Raw genomic sequence first — 19,309 nt, forward strand, 5'->3', positions numbered from 1 at the left:
CTCTCATTCAGGTTTGCTCTTTAAAACTCTTCACCATTTAAGTCAGTTTTTTCAGGCTTTCCCCTCAATTAATTCAAATAATAATAATAATAATAATAATAATAATAATAATAATAATAATAATAATAATAATAATAATAATAATAATAATAATAATAATAAAAAACAGTTTTCCTTGTAAATAGGGGAGCCTGCCACTCCGCAGGCAGCTTGAGGCTACCACCACAGGAAACTGCCTTATCTAACCTTCTGATCATTTGCTCTGCGATTGGAACGGAGCACTTGCAGCCACGGCTTTTCTTGCCTTGCTGTTTCTCCTGACAGCAGCATTTAAATCGCAAGTTAGAGCAGCAGCAGCAGCAGCGGCTCGTTAGACGGCTCAGGCTTAGCACTGGTGATTCCGCTTCCCGCCCTTTTCAACGGCTGCCTCAATTTCACGCCTAATGACCACAGCCTCCATTCCTCGCTGGTTTCCATTGCTGGGGACCGAGGCAGTAACTTTCCATTATGCTTTCCCTGGATTTGGCTATCCCTCTGGCTAACGTTGCACTAACCAGCTAGTCATTAAACAGGCATTTCTTTGCATTTGCCTTTGGATCATTTACTCAGACGGAAACTGTGAGTGCCATTTAAATTGCGGGACGTTTGTTTCTGACAGACAAGGAGTCACATCAGAGCCTGTAATAGCTGGTTTCCCTTGCTGGGGACCCTTAGATACTGTTCACCATTTAAACTGTTATACCTACAGATATAGACATATGACATATGACATATGACATATGACATATGACATATATATATATATATATATATATGGTGTTGGCTTGTTGGGTATTTTCCCTCATTGTAGTTCTTTTAAAGTTGTAGCAACGTTTCAGCAGAATCTCATCTGCCATCATCAGGCTTCTGTATTGTGTCCGTCTGTGGGTCAGACTTTACAGTGGTTTCAGATTTAAATTTGGGGCAGCCTATTGCTGTGCCAGAATGGTTTTTTCTTCATCCTGATTGGTTGGGAGTCTTGGTCTGTGTTTATTGGTCTCGGTTTGCTGTGTTCTGCTTGATGGGTGTCTCTGATATCTTCTGTCTGTTTTTGGCTCTTTTGTATCTTGATTGGCTGGCAGCATTGTGTTACTTTAATGGAGGCCTTTAGTGCAGCTTGGCTTGGGTAAATGGACGCTATCATTAGGTTAGGAAGCTGGGTTCATCTGGGTGCCTGGTTGGGGTGTGTTGAGCTGGAGGTATCAGGGGATCTGTTTGTGCCCAGGTGTTTGCCTGGCTTGTGGTGTGGAATCTCCACAAAATCTCCACACCACAAGCCAGGCAAACACCTGGGCACAAACAGATCCCCTGATACCTCCAGCTCAAACACACCCCAACCAGGCACCCAGATGAAACCCAGCTCCTAACTAATGATAGCCGTCCATTTACCCGGCCAAGCTGCACTAAAGGCCTCCATTAAAGTAACACAATGCTGCCAGCCAATCAAGATACAAAAAGAGCCAAAAACAGACAGAAGATATCAGAGACACCCATCAAGCAGAACACAGCAAACTCCGAGACCAATAAACACAGACCAAGACTCCCAACCAATCAGGATGAAGAAAAACCATTCTGGCACAGCAATAGGCTGCCCCAAATTTAAATCTGAAACCACTGTAAAAGTCTGACCCACAGACGGACACAATACAGAAGCCTGATGATGGCAGATGAGATTCTGCTGAAACGCTGCTACAACTTTAAAAGAACTACAATGACGTGGAAAATACCCAACCAAGCCACACCATACATGTAAGTACCACGAAAACTTAAGAAAACAAATATATATATATATATATATATATATATATATATATATATATATATATATATACACACACACACACACACACACACACACACACACACACACACACACAGAGTCTTACTCTCCTGGAGGAGCGTTCTATTTTCAACTGCAGGGGAAGGCATCTCCCCAAAGTACAAATATCAACCACAATATTAATAATAATCATATTAATTTTTTAAAAAAATTAAAAATTAAATTTACATTCAGAGGCAAGACAATCCATCATACACAATGGAACGTGACAACGCTTTCCGCTCCAAGCCAAGTAAGTCCCGAGACAAGCCAGTGGGCCCCAAAAAGGCCTCTAAGGCGGCAGATAAGGGTGCCCATAGACAGCACCTAGCATTGGAAAGACAATTGCAGAAATGAGCCAGGGAGGCAGACAAGATGGCTATGACACAACAATCTGATCAGAACCCAAACCCATTGATGGGGCCCTTCGACTTATCTACCCAGCCCAGACAGGCTGTTTCTGGACAACCCCCCATAGGCACATCTCCTCCATTGAGCACTGGCCGGCCAATTCCTGAGGCAACCTTCACCCCTATGGCCGCCGGCCTAAGACAGGAGGAGGGATTACCTGAGACTATTCCCATCGAAATGAGGCAATGGATGGAGATGGCGATTCAAAGGGGCATTGCAGCTGGAGTTCAGCAATCCATCCGGACCAGACACTTCTCCACCGCTTCGGATGCGGGATCCCTGTTCACTCGATCCTTTGCGCATACCCGACATCAATCTCAGGTATTCCCCAATATTCCTAACATACCAGCCCAGGGCCTTCAGTAGGAGGTGGACTTTGAGGACCAGGAGGTTTCCATGGAGGGGGGGGTCGATCCATCAGATGGACTTGGGGCTGTCAGAGACTGACCCGCTAGAACGGGGAATGTTGGATGACGAAGGCCTCATTCCGGACCAACCTACTTTTTCTGGCCTTTTTCGCCCACACCTCTTTAAATCTTTACTGTTCAAGGCAAAGAACACCACTAAATTAGGCACATCAGACCCTCATCCATTGCCAACAGAGTCTCAGGACGAATCCAAGGACCTAATATTCTCACAACCGGCTAATGAGACGGAAACTATCCCTGTCCCTCGTATGTTTGCTGAATTAGTACAAAATCAATGGGCATCAGCAGCATCATACCCAGCCCCAACAGGGTACGATAAGCGATATTTTAATTTGGCACCAGAGTTTGCAAATTTTCTCAAAACACCGGAGGTGGATGAGCCCATTGTGGTACCGGCTTCTTCTTCCACCTTTCCTAATGAGCCCAGGAAGCCCTGAAACCGGAAGACAAGAGAGCAGAGTTAGCACTCTGTAGGGCACACGTTTCTGACGCCTGGGCCATTAGGGCAGCTACAGCTGCATCCTTTTTTACACGTTCCTCCCTCCGATGGCTCTCCCACTTGAGGGATATATTGCTGGCATCAAATGTCAGAGCCCACCAGAGCATAGCTAAAATTATGGCAGCCGCAGAGTTCTCCGCCGATGCCACATTTAATGTGGTCAAATTCTCGTCTAGGGCCATAGCATCTCACGTATCAGCACGGAGACTGCTATGGCTCAGACATTGGCAGGCGGAAAGCAAGCATAAATGCAAGTTGGCATCAGCCCCAATATTGGAGGATAAATTATTTGGCAGTGTCTTGGAGCCCCTCCTTATAGAGAATAAAAACAAGAAAAAAGTGCTTCCCCCTCTTTTTTGTAGGTCTGAAAACAGAACGCCCCAGTCGTTTCAAAGGGGTTCTTTCGGTCCTACTATCAGGGCCCCTACGTTCCCAGATCTCAGAGAACATCAGGCTACAGGCCCAGTTTTAGACAGGATAGGCCTGAATCTTCTGATAGAGGTCAGCGGGGAGGCCAAAATAGTAGAAACCCCAGAGGCACTAGAGGCCGATTTTTTCGTCGCCCCAGGTGAGCCCTTCACAGCAGTTCCCATTTGGAGGGCGGCTAAAATTGTTTGCCGATCAATGGGACAGCTCCACCTCTGATGCGTGGGTCAAGGACACTATTAGGTTTGACTTGGCGCTGGAGTTTCAATCCTCCCACCCTCCGAACTTTTTCATTAGGAGCCCTAGGTCCACAGACCCCATTAAGAGGGCATTGATGCAGGAGGCTATCAATCATCTTCTGCATATTCGGGCCATTAGAGAGGTCTCATCTGAACAGCGGGGTCAAGGCTCTCTATTGTTCATGGTCCCAAAGAGTTTGGGGGGCTGGAGGGCAATTCTGGACCTCAAACGTCTGAACAAATCATTGGTTTATCGAAAATTCAAAATGACTACTCTCCAGTCCATTCTGCTTAGCATCAAAGAGAACAATGTCATGACCTCTATCTCACAGAGGCTTATCTACATATACCAATCAGACCTGCTCACTACAGATATCTTAGATTTTGCTATTGTGATCGGCACTATGAATATATCACCCTGCCATTCGGTCTGGCTTTGGCCCCTAGGACTTTTACCAAGGTCCTCGCGGCTTTGCTGCCTCACTCAGGATCAAATCTGTTCACTTACAATGTTATCTGGATGATATTTTAATTTTGTCATCTTCCAGACATCAAGCAAAATTGGATACCAAGATTACTCTGGAGACCCTTCAGGGTCATGGCTTTTCCATAAATTGGGATAAAAGCCATTTGATCCCCTCAACTAGGTTAGTTCATTTAGGGGCAGTGATAGATACCGTGGAGGGCAAGGTCTTTCTCTCTTAGGACAGGTTAAACTATTCAGTCTTTGACCAAAGAGATCAGAGCCTTAAAGAGGGTTTCCCTGGCATTGCTGTCACAACTGTTAGGGAAACTGATTTCTTGTATTTCCATTGTGCCTTCGGCTCGATTCCATTCTAGAGAGCTGCAATGGTTCCTGCTACCTTTCCAGCAATCCGGAAGAGCCACTTCCAACGTCCGGATAAAGGTACCGCACAACGTTCTCCGATCGCTCCGCTGGTGGTCGGAAAAAACAATAAACAAGGGGTGTCTTTTCAAGGAACCTCACAGGACAACGATCACAACCGATGCCAGCCTGGTAGGATGGGGAACTCACTTCCAATCCCACACTGCACAGGGAATTTGGACTATTTCCGAACAATCACAAAGCATCAACCTGTTGGAACTGCGAGCAGTTCACCTGGCCTTACGTAGTTTTCTACCCCTTTTCCAATCACGCCACATTCTGGTTTTGACAGACAATATCACAACCAAGGCCCACGTAAACAGACAGGGGGGTACTCATTCCAAACTTCTGATGCAGGAGACAGCCAAATTGTTCAAATGGGGCGAGGTCAATCTGTTTTCGCTCAAGACAGAACACATAGCAGGGGCCTTAAACACACAAGCAGACTGGCTCAGCAGGGCCACGATAGACCAGGCAGAGTGGCGCATACACCCGTCTGTCTTCCAGGAAGCAGTGCGGAGGTTTGGGCAACTGGTGATTGATCTATTTGCCTCTCCTCTCAACGCCCAATTGCCCCGGTATATGTCAAGATACCCGACTCAGGGGGAGGAGGCCGTCAATGCCCTGCGATGTCCATGGCCTCCCGGACTTCTATATGCATTTCCTCCACTGCCGGTAATACCCATGTTGATCCAGAAGTTACTGGAGGAACGAGCGGAATTGATATTGGTTGCCCCTTATTGGCCCAGGCGAACGTGGTTCGCAGATTTACAGAACCTATCGACAGAACAACCTTGGAAAATTCCACTGTCAAAGGTTTCCCTCTCCCAAGGGCCGATACTTCACCCGAACCCACAATGGCTCAGTCTAGCCATATGGAGGTTGAGCGGAGCCGTTTAAGGGCCCAACAAATTTCAGAGGATGCTATTGCCACTATTCAAGCATCCAGATGGGCCTCAACAAATCGTATATACGAGGCCACGTGGTCAGCCTTTTGTTGCTGGTGCCAGGGGTCTAAGATCGACCCAACTGCTCCATCAATAGGACAATTATTGGATTTTTTACAGGAGGGGTTGACCAAGGGCCTATCTCCAAATACTTTACGTAGACAGGTGGCGGCTTTAGCCTCGGTGATAACCTGGGGTGACCTCCATTCCATAGCACACCATCCACATGTCCGCAGCTTTCTCAAGGGTGCTGCAAACTTACGACCTCCTGTAATTCACCGCTATCCCACCTGGGATCTCAACAAGGTGTTAACTGCACTTACAACTGGTCCGTTCAAGCCTTTAAGAACCACTAGTCTTAAATTCCTGACATATAAGGTGGCCTTCCTAATTGCAATCACATCTGCTAGAAGAATTTCCAAATTGGCGGCATTGTCAATGTGAAAGGACCTGTGCGTGTTTCATGCAGACAGAGTGATTCTCCGTTTGGATCCATCGTTCACTCCTAAAGTAAATTCAACCTTCCACAGAGCGCAGGAGTTGGTCCTTCCAAATTTTTGTCCGAAACCATCTCATAGACTGGAGCATCAATGGCATCGACTTGATGTTCGAAGGGCCTTAAGCACCACACGGTGGCATTTCGAAAATCTGAGGCTCTATTCCTATCCTTCAATCCATCCACTTTAGGACAAAAGGTGTCGCTCATGACCATCGGTAGATGGTTGAGAGCCACCATAGCCAAAAGTTACGAATGCCAGTCCATCTCAGTTCCTAAGGGCATTACAGCCCACTCAACAAGGAGTGCGGCAACATCAGCAGCATGGGCCACACAGGCTTCCATAGACAAAATTTGCAGAGCGGCAGCTTGGGCTTCACCATCTCCCTTTGTCAAAAATTATAAAATTGATGTCTATGCCTCAGTGGACGCTTCATTTGGCAGAAGAGTCCTGCAGAAGGTCCACAGAGTTTAGGAGTGGATTTCGATCCAGATGGAGTCCCTCCCTAAGGACAGGCCAAGCTTTGGTATGTCCCACTTCTGGATGCTCTGAACAGCTCATGGGAGAAAGGGCGTTGGTACTTACCTGATACACCCATTCTCTGTGAGCTGTGAAGAGCATCCAGCCCCACCCATTTCTTTCCGTCTGGTGGGGTTCCGTTCTAGTCAGGGATCTAGATTAGGTGATGAGTCCCGGACTTTGGCACTCAGTCTTCGCAAAACTGGGGGATGCAGAGGAGGTGTCCCGTGGAAGAGGAGGAGCGTCCTGGAGTTTTAAGCCCAGCCTTTCCAGAAGAGACTGAAGCACCTCCCACTTCTGGATGCTCTTCACAGCTCACAGAGAATGGGCGTATCAGGTAAGTACCAATGCCCTATCTGGTTTCCCTAAGTGAGCTTCAGCAGCTAATAAAAAGGCTTGTAAGCCTTTATATATATTTATAACAATTAGTGCTTGGATTTGCTTGCTTTTCTGTTAACGCCACATCATTTCTCCCTCTTTGTCATCTTTATACGGCCTGTAGAAAATTTAGGCATCTGATAAATGAAATTAACCAGCAGTAAAAAAAGAACACCAGGAACTTTTCATAAATTTTTCAGTAGACTTCTTAAGATTGGCATGAAAGCCATTTGATTTAAGGCCAAAAATATTTTTACTATCATAGGTCATGTGTCTATGAAATACACATATGTTTTCCTTATTTGCTACTTGTTTTCAAGGGTATACCTAATTTATAGATATGTCATAAAATATTATATTTAAGCCAGAGCTGAGACTTTGGTAGGTTCCCTAGAATTAAAAAGGTTCAACTTTTAGGATTAAAAACAATCTTCTATTTGTGTCTGCTTCACAGAACATACTGCTGGCAGGCCACCTGTTGAGAGATCGCAAAGCTTGCTACATGCTGTGCTGCCAGGTGGGCCAAGTGAAGTCACACACTGTTTATGTAGGCATCACTACTGGGTTGTGTTTGGCAGATGACCCGATTTTCTTCACAGTAAACACTTCTGTCCCAAACATAAACAAATGCTGCAGATAGAGCAAGCTATAGAAGCATATTTCAAATGAACAAGATACGGGATCAGGCTGGACCTGCAGGCAGTGCCTAGTAGGTGCAAAATCAGTCACTGAGAGAGAAGAGAGGGCTTCAGAATCATGGGATAAGTTAGGAGACAAAATTGAGATTCATGCCAGCAATCAGAACCAGACAACAGCTGTCTCTCTCTAAACAAACCGGGCTAAGAATGTCTTCAGGAAAGGGTACCAAACTCAAATTGTTGGTTCCCAAAGGCATTCCTTGCTCTATCTTTCTTAATGGAAAAATGGAGGGGTAAACACGTGGTGGAAATTTCTGTCTCAAAAGACTTTCATCTTGTGGCTTCAACAGAATGCTTTCTCTGCTGCGGTTGGACAGTTGGCTGATCATCAAAAAGCGACGTATGTGAGTAGAGAGTTACAGGACACCCTTAGCTCCCTATTACTGGATGCGGTGAGGCAGAGCCTGTACAGTGATGCATAAATTTGAGTTCTTGTTGTGAATAGGAGGTGGCTCAGTGGTCTAAATCAGTGATCCCCAACCTTTTTTATGCCACGGCCCGGTACCGGCATCAGCTGGGCGCTGCGGCCCGGTACCGGCATCAGCTGGGCGCCGCCATCTTTTTTTGATGAAAAAGTGCTTCTGGTGAGCTTTCTACCCGGAAAAGCTCACCGGAAGCACTTTTTCATCAAAAAAAGATGGCGGAGCCCAGCAACCAGCGGCCCGGTAGGACTTGTTCCGCGGACCGGTACCGGTCCACGGACCGGTGGTTGGGGACCCCTGGTCTAAATAGTCCCTTTTAACTTGGTGATGCTATGCTTCTCTAGCAGTATACTATACAGCTTATCATGCTTGCAACCGATTTTCTCTTCACTGTTGCTCATCTGTTGCCAAAAGTAAGCTGTAAATCTATTTAAAATTCTTCAGGTTTTGATACTAACTCCTCATCTTTTATCTGTTCTGTGGGTAGGCCAGATATATAACTGATGTATTTAACAAATTCACTGGAATCTCCCATTGCAGATATAATCAACTTTATGAGTTCTGGTTCTCATTTTTAAAAACTCAAAAAGGATTAATTTTTACTAAGAAAGAGTTAATATTGATCATCCTCCAGATAGTCATGTCATTTTTTTCATCACACATTGTAAGTTTCTTACTTATATTCCCACACAAAACAGAGGCAAAAATTAAGCATTTTTAATGTTTTTCTAAATAGTGCAGAAAATATCTGGTTTATGTACAGGTAGTCCTGAAATACAGGTAAGCTTAATACAGGCTTAAATACAGATAGTTACAATGGCAGTTGGGACCAAAATTTCCATTACTAATCAATGTGGTCATTATGTACAATTACATCACTTTTCATTTCAGTCTCAATTTCTGTCATTAACTGAATTGCAGTGGTTGCTAGGTGAGGACAGGAAGTAGCAAACCAGGGGTGGCCCAAAAGCAGGCTAGCATTCAAGTAAATGATGGCTGCTAGGTGGAGGAAAACCTGTGGAGTGCAGGGTGAGTGGCTGGAGTGGTGCAGGGTGAGTGCAGCTAGGCTTAGGATGGCTGTTGCCTGGAGGGGGAAGGAGTAACATGAAGAGGGGGAGGCATGGCAAAACTGAGGGAGAATGTCTGAGAGTGTAAGGGAGGCACAGTGAGGCTCAGGAAGGGTGTGTTGGGGTGTACAAGTGGTGGGTAGGCATGGTGAGGTTTGGGGAGGATAAACAGGGGTGTGCAAGTAGCTGGTGTAAGCATAGAGGAGCTTGGGTGTATGAATGGAAGTGACTTTCCCAAGTGTCTTGCATCTTTTCCTAGCAACTTCCCATTGAGTTTAGGGGAAGCTGGCATAGAAGGTTGCAAATGGCAATCATGATTGCAGGGTGCTGCAACTGGCCATAAGCGTGAGCCAGTTGCCAATGGGAGTACCGGGATGGCCAATTGTAACCATCATTCATTCAGCACTGTCATAACTTTGGACAATTGCTGAATGAATGGTTGTAAGTTGAGGATGCCCTATAGAGAGCAGGATAGATGTGGCTTGCATTCAGGATTTATGTTGCTCAGAATCACAATACTATATAATGACTCTTCAAATATATGTAGACAAACTGATGTAATCAACTATGAATTATGACTGATCTGGCAAGGTGAATTATTTATGTAATTTATCTTTAACCTTATAATCCTTTCTTTGTTTCCTTTCTTTTTAGTTAGTGTTGCCAGAATATTCCATCCATAGCCTTTTCTGCATAATGTTTCTGTGTGCTCAAGAATGGTTAACTCTGGGCTTGAATATTCCTCTGCTTTTCTATCATTTTTGGAGGTAAATCTAACTCTATTTTGATTCCTTTGAGTTCAAAAATTTGTCATCTCTAGCTCCCTGGTCTTGTATTATGAGTAGCTACCAGACAGGCAGAAATGTAATAAATAAATATCTTTCTTTATATGGAGATGATGATGTGAAAACTGTATCTGCTGTGAAGTGTAAGATTGTACAGTATGTGTTAATTTTGCTAGCTGACATGGGGATATCAAGGGCATGGGTACATCCAGCATGTAAAGCATTGTCTTCTGATGGTAGTGAGTGATGCATAGAATAGGGTGAGGTCTCATGACTTGGTGACAAAGTCCATGTTATACTTATATGTTAAAAATACCAGGAATGGCTAAAAAAATGTCTGGCTGTCTTACAGCATAAACTGTCTGGCTCTCCTACAACATAGACTGCAGTGGACCAGAAAGATAATTTGTTTAACATATCATAAAACAAAAGAGCCAGTTTGGTTTAGTTATTAAGGTACTGGACTCAGTATGGAGAAAATTAGGTTCTAGTCTTATCTTAGACATGGAAGTTAGCTAGGTGGCTTTGAGGTAATCTTTTTTCAGCCATTGGAATTATGCAATGGCAAACTGCTTTCAAAAATGTTTCCAAGAAAACTGCATGGACTTGTTTATATCACTGAGTCACAATGCACAAATAAAATAATTATAAGGCAACTTCATAATTCTACTGTAGTGTTCCTTCACTCATGTATGAAGAGAAAGAAAAAGGCACACTCATACAAGATACCTTATTCTTATCACTCATTGTGCCTCCACAGGCTTTCTCATAGGGAGTTAATTTTCTATAGGATAGAGCCTACTCTTGTGGTATAGACTCTCCCTTGGACTTAGAAACTTGTGAGAAGAGAATTTTCTCAATAGAAAAGATTCTTGCCTGTGCTTTAGCCTAATTGCATGGAGGTCTATGACGTTGTGACAAGAATGAAATAGCGAGAGGACAATGAAGTACTTTGGGAACAGAACACATGATTAAAGACCTTCTTGTGGCTTGATATAATTTTAGTGAGAATCTTGAATATTTTCTTGTGTTCTCTTTCAGGTATTTCCATTGTCCAGCAGATAGCACAGAGCTAGCCTATGATCCACCTGCAGTGATGAATGCAGATACCTTGCGTTATTGTCAAAGGGAAGCCTGGTGTAAACTAGCTTTCTATCTCCTCTCATTCTTCTACTATTTGTACTGGTAAGCAATTGCTAACATTTAGAAATGTTTCTTTCCTCTCTATGTGCTGCACTGCTATCCTATGAAGGTTCCTAGGGGGAATAGTTTCTACTAGCTCAAGGACCATCAGGTTGTTAACAACATTATCCAAATATTAATCATTAGGTTGATAACAATCAAATACAATGATTACATGTTTTTGAATATTCCTCAGCATAATTTGCCTTTCCCTTAAGAAAACTGGATCACTCAAAAGATCATAATTTATATCATATATTTAAATCTTTTTTCCATAAATAAAAGTAATTATTAATTTACAAATATGGGACTTGGAAAAAATCTATTAGTTTTATGGATGGCTTTTTAACAGCAGGATTTGGGAATGCTGTTTTTATATTAACTTTATAATGTCGTATATCAGAGTGATAGTTTTATTTTTCTAGTTACAGATATGAGAGCTGCCTAGCACCAGGCATCAATATTTGTTCACAAACAATTTTGTGAATGTCTGTATGTGAAGCAACAGACTGCTCCAAATAAAGCCCATTTTTACCTCCTCAGCAGATAAAATAGACTCCGTAAAATGCACTATAAAAACTAGCACTGTATTTCTAAGAAGGCACTTTTACTTCTAAGGCTATCCATTATTGCTGCTCTATGTAAGTGATGTGCAATCTCACAGTAAGAGCATTATTTGGTATATATGCCAATATTAAATTTTATAATGCTTTATATTTACATATGGGCTGTTTTTCAAGAGCCTGATTCCAGATTGTGGATAAAACAACAATATAACTTATGGCAGTCGTACAATAAATACTTTGTATACATTAAGTAACCAGCCATCATTAATTTAATTTCTTTGCTAGTGAGTATGGGGTTTGCTCCCTCTTTATATGTAATAGCTTGCCCTAGTAGTGTTGGCTTTCTTCTTGGTAGTTTTTTGATTAGGGCGCTGTTCTTGTCTTGATTATTTGTCTGATATTAATCTTTGTTTATCTGGATATTGGTTGCTGGGGAGGATGTTTTCTGATCTTTTTGTTTCCTTCTTATATAAACCACATTTGTACATCATTCAAAAAAGGCAATTTAAAAAAGCTACGTGTGTTACAGTCAGAAACAGATTTTGTTTACCCTTTTCTTTCAAAATCTAGATCAGTTATCTCTCATGTTCTAGATGAATGGATATTACAAATACAAGAATCTTGTTGGAATTAAGTGAATGTGGACAATTTCACAATGGGATATGATCTTATGAATTTATGGATGTAGTCCTGAGCTCCATGGAAGAAGTAAATGCACCATACAATATAAAAACAAATCACCATATGTAGAAATAGTCCTATCTCATTTAACTACTGCTATAGCACTGAGTGAATTTCATTTGGGACTGTTCTACAAAGCAGTGTTTTATAATTAAGGGCATTTTTAATGGACTCTACAGTATAATTAATTATATTTCAAAAAATTGCATTGCAGTTCTTTAAAAAGCTCACTAATTATTTTTGCTTTTGTCCCAGAGGAAAAAAAGACAATCAAATAAAGAAACAATATTTAAATATAAATTTTAAGTTTATCTCGGAGAGAGAAAAATTCCAGAGATGACAAAAATTCCAGTGATCATCTTTCAGAGCTATTGCATAAGGAATGCAGTGACTTAGTGTCAGAATTGTGAAGAAAATGGAAATTGTAAAGAAAAATGTATTGCATATTTCTTGTTAGCAGTGTTGAGTCCGTTGCAATTTAAATATAGCCTGTAGAAATACAATGGTAGCATATTGCCCAAGTAAAGAACTTCATAATATAAAATATTTTATAAAAATATAAAGGATATGCATTTTTCAGGGAATCTTTTCATATTCTTCTTTTTTTCTGTTTATGTTCAGCATGATCTACGCTTTAGTGACTTCCTAATTTAAAGATTATGTAAAAGACTGAAAACAAAGATGACCGTATAAAGATCCTGCCTGCAATGATGCCTAAAACACAGCAAAGAAATGGAAGCTTTAAATCCAGGAACCATACAGGATATAAAAGAGTGAGAGATAAAGCCCTATAAGAATAACAGGTGACAGCACAAGCGGGGTGGGTGGGGGAAATCAAGTGATGGATGGCTGAGCAAGCTCATTTTCATCTTTCCTCCCTTTGTTCTAAAACTTGCATTTTTTTTATTTTCCTGGATAAAACAAACTAGATATTTATAATGTGTGAAGTGGAGAGTTTCATCTGCATGTGATGGAGTATGACTTTTGTTATAATAATTTATCTTCAGAGTGCAGATTCTGTCACAAACAAGATTGTTTCTGTACCCTTTTCCCCCAGGGGGACTTGAAAGCAAGGCAACTATCCTCTGGACCTGTGGTCAAGTAGATGCAGATAATAGATGTGTACAATATTCCACATTCAATCATATGCTGGAGAAAAGTTGGGAAACATTTGGCTTTTTGTGATTTCAGTGACTGAAGAAAGCATATCTTGGGAGACCACAGGGCCAAAACACATTCAAACTGCATTCAGTTATTCTTCATGGTAAATGCTAACATTCCAACTATGCTGAATTAGGATAGGTAGTGCAATAAAATAATATTATGTTATATATAATAATACTGTTATGTTATATCAAGCATTCTATAACATTGCATTCCTCTTACTGGAGGAAAAACATGTCCTAGTAATGTAATGAATGCCTCAACAATGGTCTACACCCTGCAGTATACATTAAAATTTACTTTTGTCTGGAGCTCTGTCATATCAGTGTAATTGTTTCAGTTGAATTAAAATCAACAGCCTTCCTTCCTTCCTTCCTTCCTTCCTTCCTTCCTTCCTTCCTTCCTTCCTTCCTTCCTTCCTTCCTTCTTCCTTATGTATCCAGTAGAACTACATCATGGTAGATGTTGAAAAACAAAATGCTGATAGTTTTTCATTTTGTGTGGTTCATTTTGTGTGGTTCATTTTGTGTTGTTATGAAATATGCTCACAAAGACAGTAAACATTTGTGCTGACATATTTAACGCTACATTCCCAAACATATTTGTTGGGGATAAAACCAGTGAAATTTTCTTCTGAATTCCTACAACTAAGTGTATTCCCTATACAAAGAACTGCCATAACTTATGATTTTTGAAGAGAGAAAAGATAAATATTATAGTAGCCTAAAATCTCAGCAGGTGTGGCACATTTGCATTAATTGATAAAAATTTATTTTATGTTGAATAGAGTTGAACACCTTATTCCTTCAGCCCCTCTTTTTTCCCATCAGTGTCAACTGCAAAGTGAAAAAAATACAATACAAATGACTTCCTGGAAAGAAGGAGAAACTGGTAGTGTAACATGTATGTTTTTAAAAATATTTATTTATTTATTTTTATTCATTTAAAACATCTATATACCTGCCAAATGTATGCAACAAAACCATGAGCAGCTCAAACACAATAGTAACTACAAGAAAAAACAAAAACTAAAATACAATTTGGTTAAATTACAAACAAATGTAGAAAGAAATTATGGAAAGAAATATAAGAAAACATATATTACAATTACATGCCTGTGTAAAACACTATGCCATTATATGATACTATATACCATTATTGTTTGTATAAAACACAATACCATTATAAAACAGCTCAATTTGAACAAACTGAACCTTGACTGCACAAGGTTCTTGTCTGGAAAGGACCAGTTTAAAGATGGAAAGTGAACACATTTATTCAGCTCACATTTTACACCTGGGCTTGCAGTGTCTATCTAACTATGTATTTTAACTTGTTTGATAAAACAATAAATTCTAAATTCTTAGTAAGCATGTATGTTTTATGTTTTCAAAGTCACCTGTGAAAAGACATAAAGCATGCCAACTTAGAAATTAGCTCCATATTCATTGGCTCATATTCTCAGGTATATGAGTATTGGATTGTTGTCTAAAATGATACCCCTGGGCACATTTTCTTGAGAACAAATACCATTGACTTCAGCAGGAGTCCTAGTCTCATCACCTACTAGACATGGGATCGTTTTGTCAACAGATTCTCTGATAATGCCACCCAATAGTGACTCTACATTCAACCTACTAAGTTAATCTTGGGACTGCCCATTTACTGCGTTTTTTGCCAAATTTTTTGAGTTCATTTTTTATTCCTATCCTGCATTTTTTTCTGATGAAAAATTCTAGAGGCTGAATAGCTTACGTTGTATTATCTTCCTTGTATGCTATAAAAGTATTACTCAACTATGGATTTGGAATATTTATATAATATGCTATAAATTAATCTTTCTAGAAATGGATAATATTATACTTCATGCTTTCAGTGCATATGTTCAGTGAGGTACATAAAGTTAATGGGTATTTGGTAAATAAATTAAAACAGTAAATATTTTTAGCAGACTATAACGATGACAATATTGTTATATTGTCAAATGCTTGTCAGTAGCACTGTTGAAATTCAAAGTTGGAATCTGTATAATTCTATTTAAAGATTTATTTAAATAAATCTTTGCATTTTTGTAAGGTTTGAGCTATCTATAATAATTTTGTTAAATGCAGTTGGAATCTTTTGTGTTTTGTTTAAAAGTAAAATACTCAGTTAAAAGGTGTCTTACTGTATTGTGTTGTGTAAACTTCAGCCTAGACAGTCTTGTGTGCCCAAATAGTCCAATATGTTAATCATATTTGCAAAATGTCTTCCCTTTATTATATTGGTCTTGTTTTAAGAATGGGGGGACATTGTCATGAATGGGCACAAATAAACTGAGATCCAAGTATGATTGTCTGATTGAGGCATCTTCTCCTTCCTATCTTTGTGCTTAAACAGAGGAGAGAGAGAAAGCTGTTTTGAATGTGCATTTCTTTGCATGTGAATGCTTATGCCTTATGGTCAGATCTACCATGTGTTTGCTGAACAAACTTTGAAGGACCTTCTATTGATAATTGGACACAATTAATGAATAATTAATGCATATAACCATATGGTGTTCCATCAGTTGTGATATACCTCTTTGCCACAAGATTGGAAGCAACCACAGAACATAGAATAACAGAGTTGGAAGGGACCTTGGAAGTCTTCTAGTCCAGCGGTTGCCAATCGGTGAGCCACGGCCCACTGGTGGCCATGAGAAAAATTTTGGTGTTCTGCAGAGAAATGTCACCCCCAGAGCACCCCCCCAAAACAATTAATCCAGGCTGCACTGGAACACAAGGCTGCGCTGCCCACATGGCCTGCGGGAACCCTCCCTGCCCACTTACTCCTTACCTGGCAAACTTGCCTGCTAAATTGCTATTTTTCCTTTTTCCGACCATCAGCTGTTCTGCTGTGCTGGAAGATTTAGATTAGCTAGAAAGCAGGAAACCATTGGATCTTTAGATCTTTTAAGCAAAGCCAAACCTTCCTTAAGACTGAAGCTTCTATTATTCAGTGCAGATAGCTGATGGCAGAACGATAGATCTCTGAATGAATCTGTGATTCTGTGAGCAACTCAATCTGCCTGCCTGCTTTGCCTGATTTTAGGTAAAAGTTGCTGTTTTTTATAAAAAATTCAATATTTATATAAATATTTATAATATTTACATGCCCAGCCTGTTACATGACCACCAAGCCACACCCACAAATTAGGCCACACCCACAGAACCGGTTGTTAAGAAATTTGAATCCTGCCCCTGCCTCTGTGTTTGTGTGTGTGTGTGTGTGTGTGTGTGTGTATGACAGAGAGGGAGAGGGAGAGAGGTTAGATCAGATCTCTCTTTCTCTCTCTCTCTCCCACCAATGTCAGCAAGCCACCGTCAGTCAAAATTCATATTAGTGGTCCCTGGGATTTAAAATTATGAGTTTGGTGGTCCCTGAGGTCCAAAAGGTTGGTGACCCTTGTTCTAGTCCAATCCCCTGCTCAAGCAGGAGACTATACCATTTCAAACAAATGGCTGTGCAGTCTCTTTGTGAAAGCCTCAAGTGATGGAGCACCCACACCGACATTGATCTACAACCATCTACATCTCCAGCTACAAACATCTCCAGATCTATAACCAGATCTACATTGTCCTATATTTAGACTACAGTTCTGTGCTGTTGCATTGGTACTCAAAACCCTCAAGGTAATTCCACCTCAGTCACATAAGTCAAAAACATTGAGAAACAGGAAGAGTGTGATAGAGTGAAGGAAAAGTTTTTTTTAAATCTTCTTTATATTTTCAACCTGGGAAAATATCTCAACTAGCACTTAAGATGTTCTAAATTATTCTCTTGTTATTGTTTGAGATGGAAGTATTTCCAAGGTTGAAAGAACTCAATGTATACTATGAAGTTTTCCATTCTAGAAAATGTATTCTGTTTATATCTGCATTAAGCTGGTGAAATGTCAATGGTTAGAAAACTGAATGGGTATTCTTTTCATGAAGATAAAGTTCTTTATGTTGCTGAATCTAATTTATTACCTCAGTTAGTAGTTTAATTAAATTCCTCAATTTTTTTTTGCAATATATTATATAAATGCTATCAATTCTAAAAGCTTTGCTCAATTTCAGTGTTATTTAATTGCTTTTGTTTGCTCTTCTATTATGAGCTTTTGGAGAATCTCCTTTTGCTGATTTATAGATTTTGTATGTATTGTGTTCAAATATTCTTCCGTCTTTCTTGGAGCAGGTGTCTGTTTACTATATCATCTTGAGTGATACTTAATAAATTGATCCATCACATCCGTCATTGAGGAGATATTCTTAGTTCTGTCCCAAATAAAAGTAATAGTTATTTGGTTCTTTACACTATAAGCTAGCAATTTATCTGACTTCTTGACTTTTCCAGAATATTTTGGTTGAACAAAAATATTTTGTAGGTCTCATTTATTTCCATTAAACTCTGCTAGTTGGACTTTTTAAAAAAACTTTGTTCTAAGCCTCAAACTAAATATACTTGGGCTTTAATTCTAATTGCTTCAGTTTATTCACTAGTATTGTTTTTGTTTTTACATTCCTTTATTTTTGATGCCAGAGATATAACAATTCTGTCATAAATGCTTGTCTGGTGTCCTATACTGTAGTTTAACAAAATTTATTAAGCTAACAACAACACAACCTCCTTTAGTCTGGAGTTTAATCTTCTACTTATTGGGCTGCAACTTCTGCATCTGCATGTGCAAGACTGGTAAGTTTTAGAGTAAGTTTTATGGACTGAATTTTATTATGTATATTCTTTCTCTGCAGGGATATTTTTATCGCCATGCTTTGAAACAAGATATAAGGACATATTTTGAGGGAATTTATGTATTTATTTATCTAATTTAGATCTTAGATAATTTACACTTTTATATAAAGCAGATTTATCTATGTTTGGAGAGGAAAAACATGTCTACAAAAATGTAATATTCCTATGGAATTTGAAGAAGTGATTGAAAACATTGTTTTGCAGAACTTTATTTTCTTGCTACTTGGGGCATAAATTGAAGCAATTGTTATAAAAGAGTACAAATCTCCCTTGTTCATTTTGGATTTATTTTTCCACACAGCTTTTTAAAAGATCCTGAGTACAATGATTCATGCAAAGAGCTCATCAAAAGGAAGGGGAAAGGCGGCACATTTTACCCTCACAGTGTACCCTTCCTTACACTAATCTCAACAGATGGCAATACTGGTTAACTTAAGCAGGGTTGAGCCTGATTAGAACTTGGGTGGCAGACCTTAAAGAAATAGCAGGACTGTAGGTTTGATTGCAAATTAAAGAAAATTGCCCCGAGCCAGTGAGAGTCTGTCGGCATATAATGATGATGATGATGATGATGATATAACTGGGAAGTAAATGCTAACTAACCAAATATTCTCATACTACTGCATGTATGCATCCATGAAGATACTAGGACACAACTTCAGTTTGGAAGAGAAAATTGTATTAGAGGTTAAAAAAAGTAGGAATCCAATTTGTTCAACCAACCCTGTTGTTTTGGCTACGCAAGAGTTTTATTCAAGATATATAATTTATCCATTTTGAACCAGCAATTTTTGCCACTTGGCAGTTTTAAACTCTCTCTCTAATTAGAAGCAGACTGACATGATCTTGTGATCTGCCCAAACATTGAATTTTCCTGATATATTTTTCTAGTGTATCT

The 19,309-nt window shown here is 40.1% G+C and overlaps 1 protein-coding gene across 1 annotated transcript in view; it reads left to right on the top strand.

Moving 5' to 3' along the window:
• CNIH3 (cornichon family AMPA receptor auxiliary protein 3) overlaps positions 1-15,982 on the top strand; it is a 79,332-nt gene extending 63,350 nt beyond the window's left edge. Inside the window, exons 4-6 of the mRNA XM_026680324.2 lie at positions 9,930-10,042; positions 11,102-11,245; positions 13,111-15,982. Coding sequence (XP_026536109.2) covers positions 9,930-10,042; positions 11,102-11,245; positions 13,111-13,138 — 285 coding nt within the window. The 3' untranslated portion in view covers positions 13,139-15,982. The remainder of the gene's footprint in view (positions 1-9,929; positions 10,043-11,101; positions 11,246-13,110) is intronic.
• The last annotated feature ends 3,327 nt before the right edge of the window (positions 15,983-19,309 follow it).

Source organism: Notechis scutatus, chromosome 1 (assembly GCF_049901735.1).
Source record: "Notechis scutatus isolate UNSWTSFEM ecotype Mainland chromosome 1, rNotScu1.2, whole genome shotgun sequence".
Lineage (NCBI taxonomy): Eukaryota > Metazoa > Chordata > Lepidosauria > Squamata > Elapidae > Notechis > Notechis scutatus.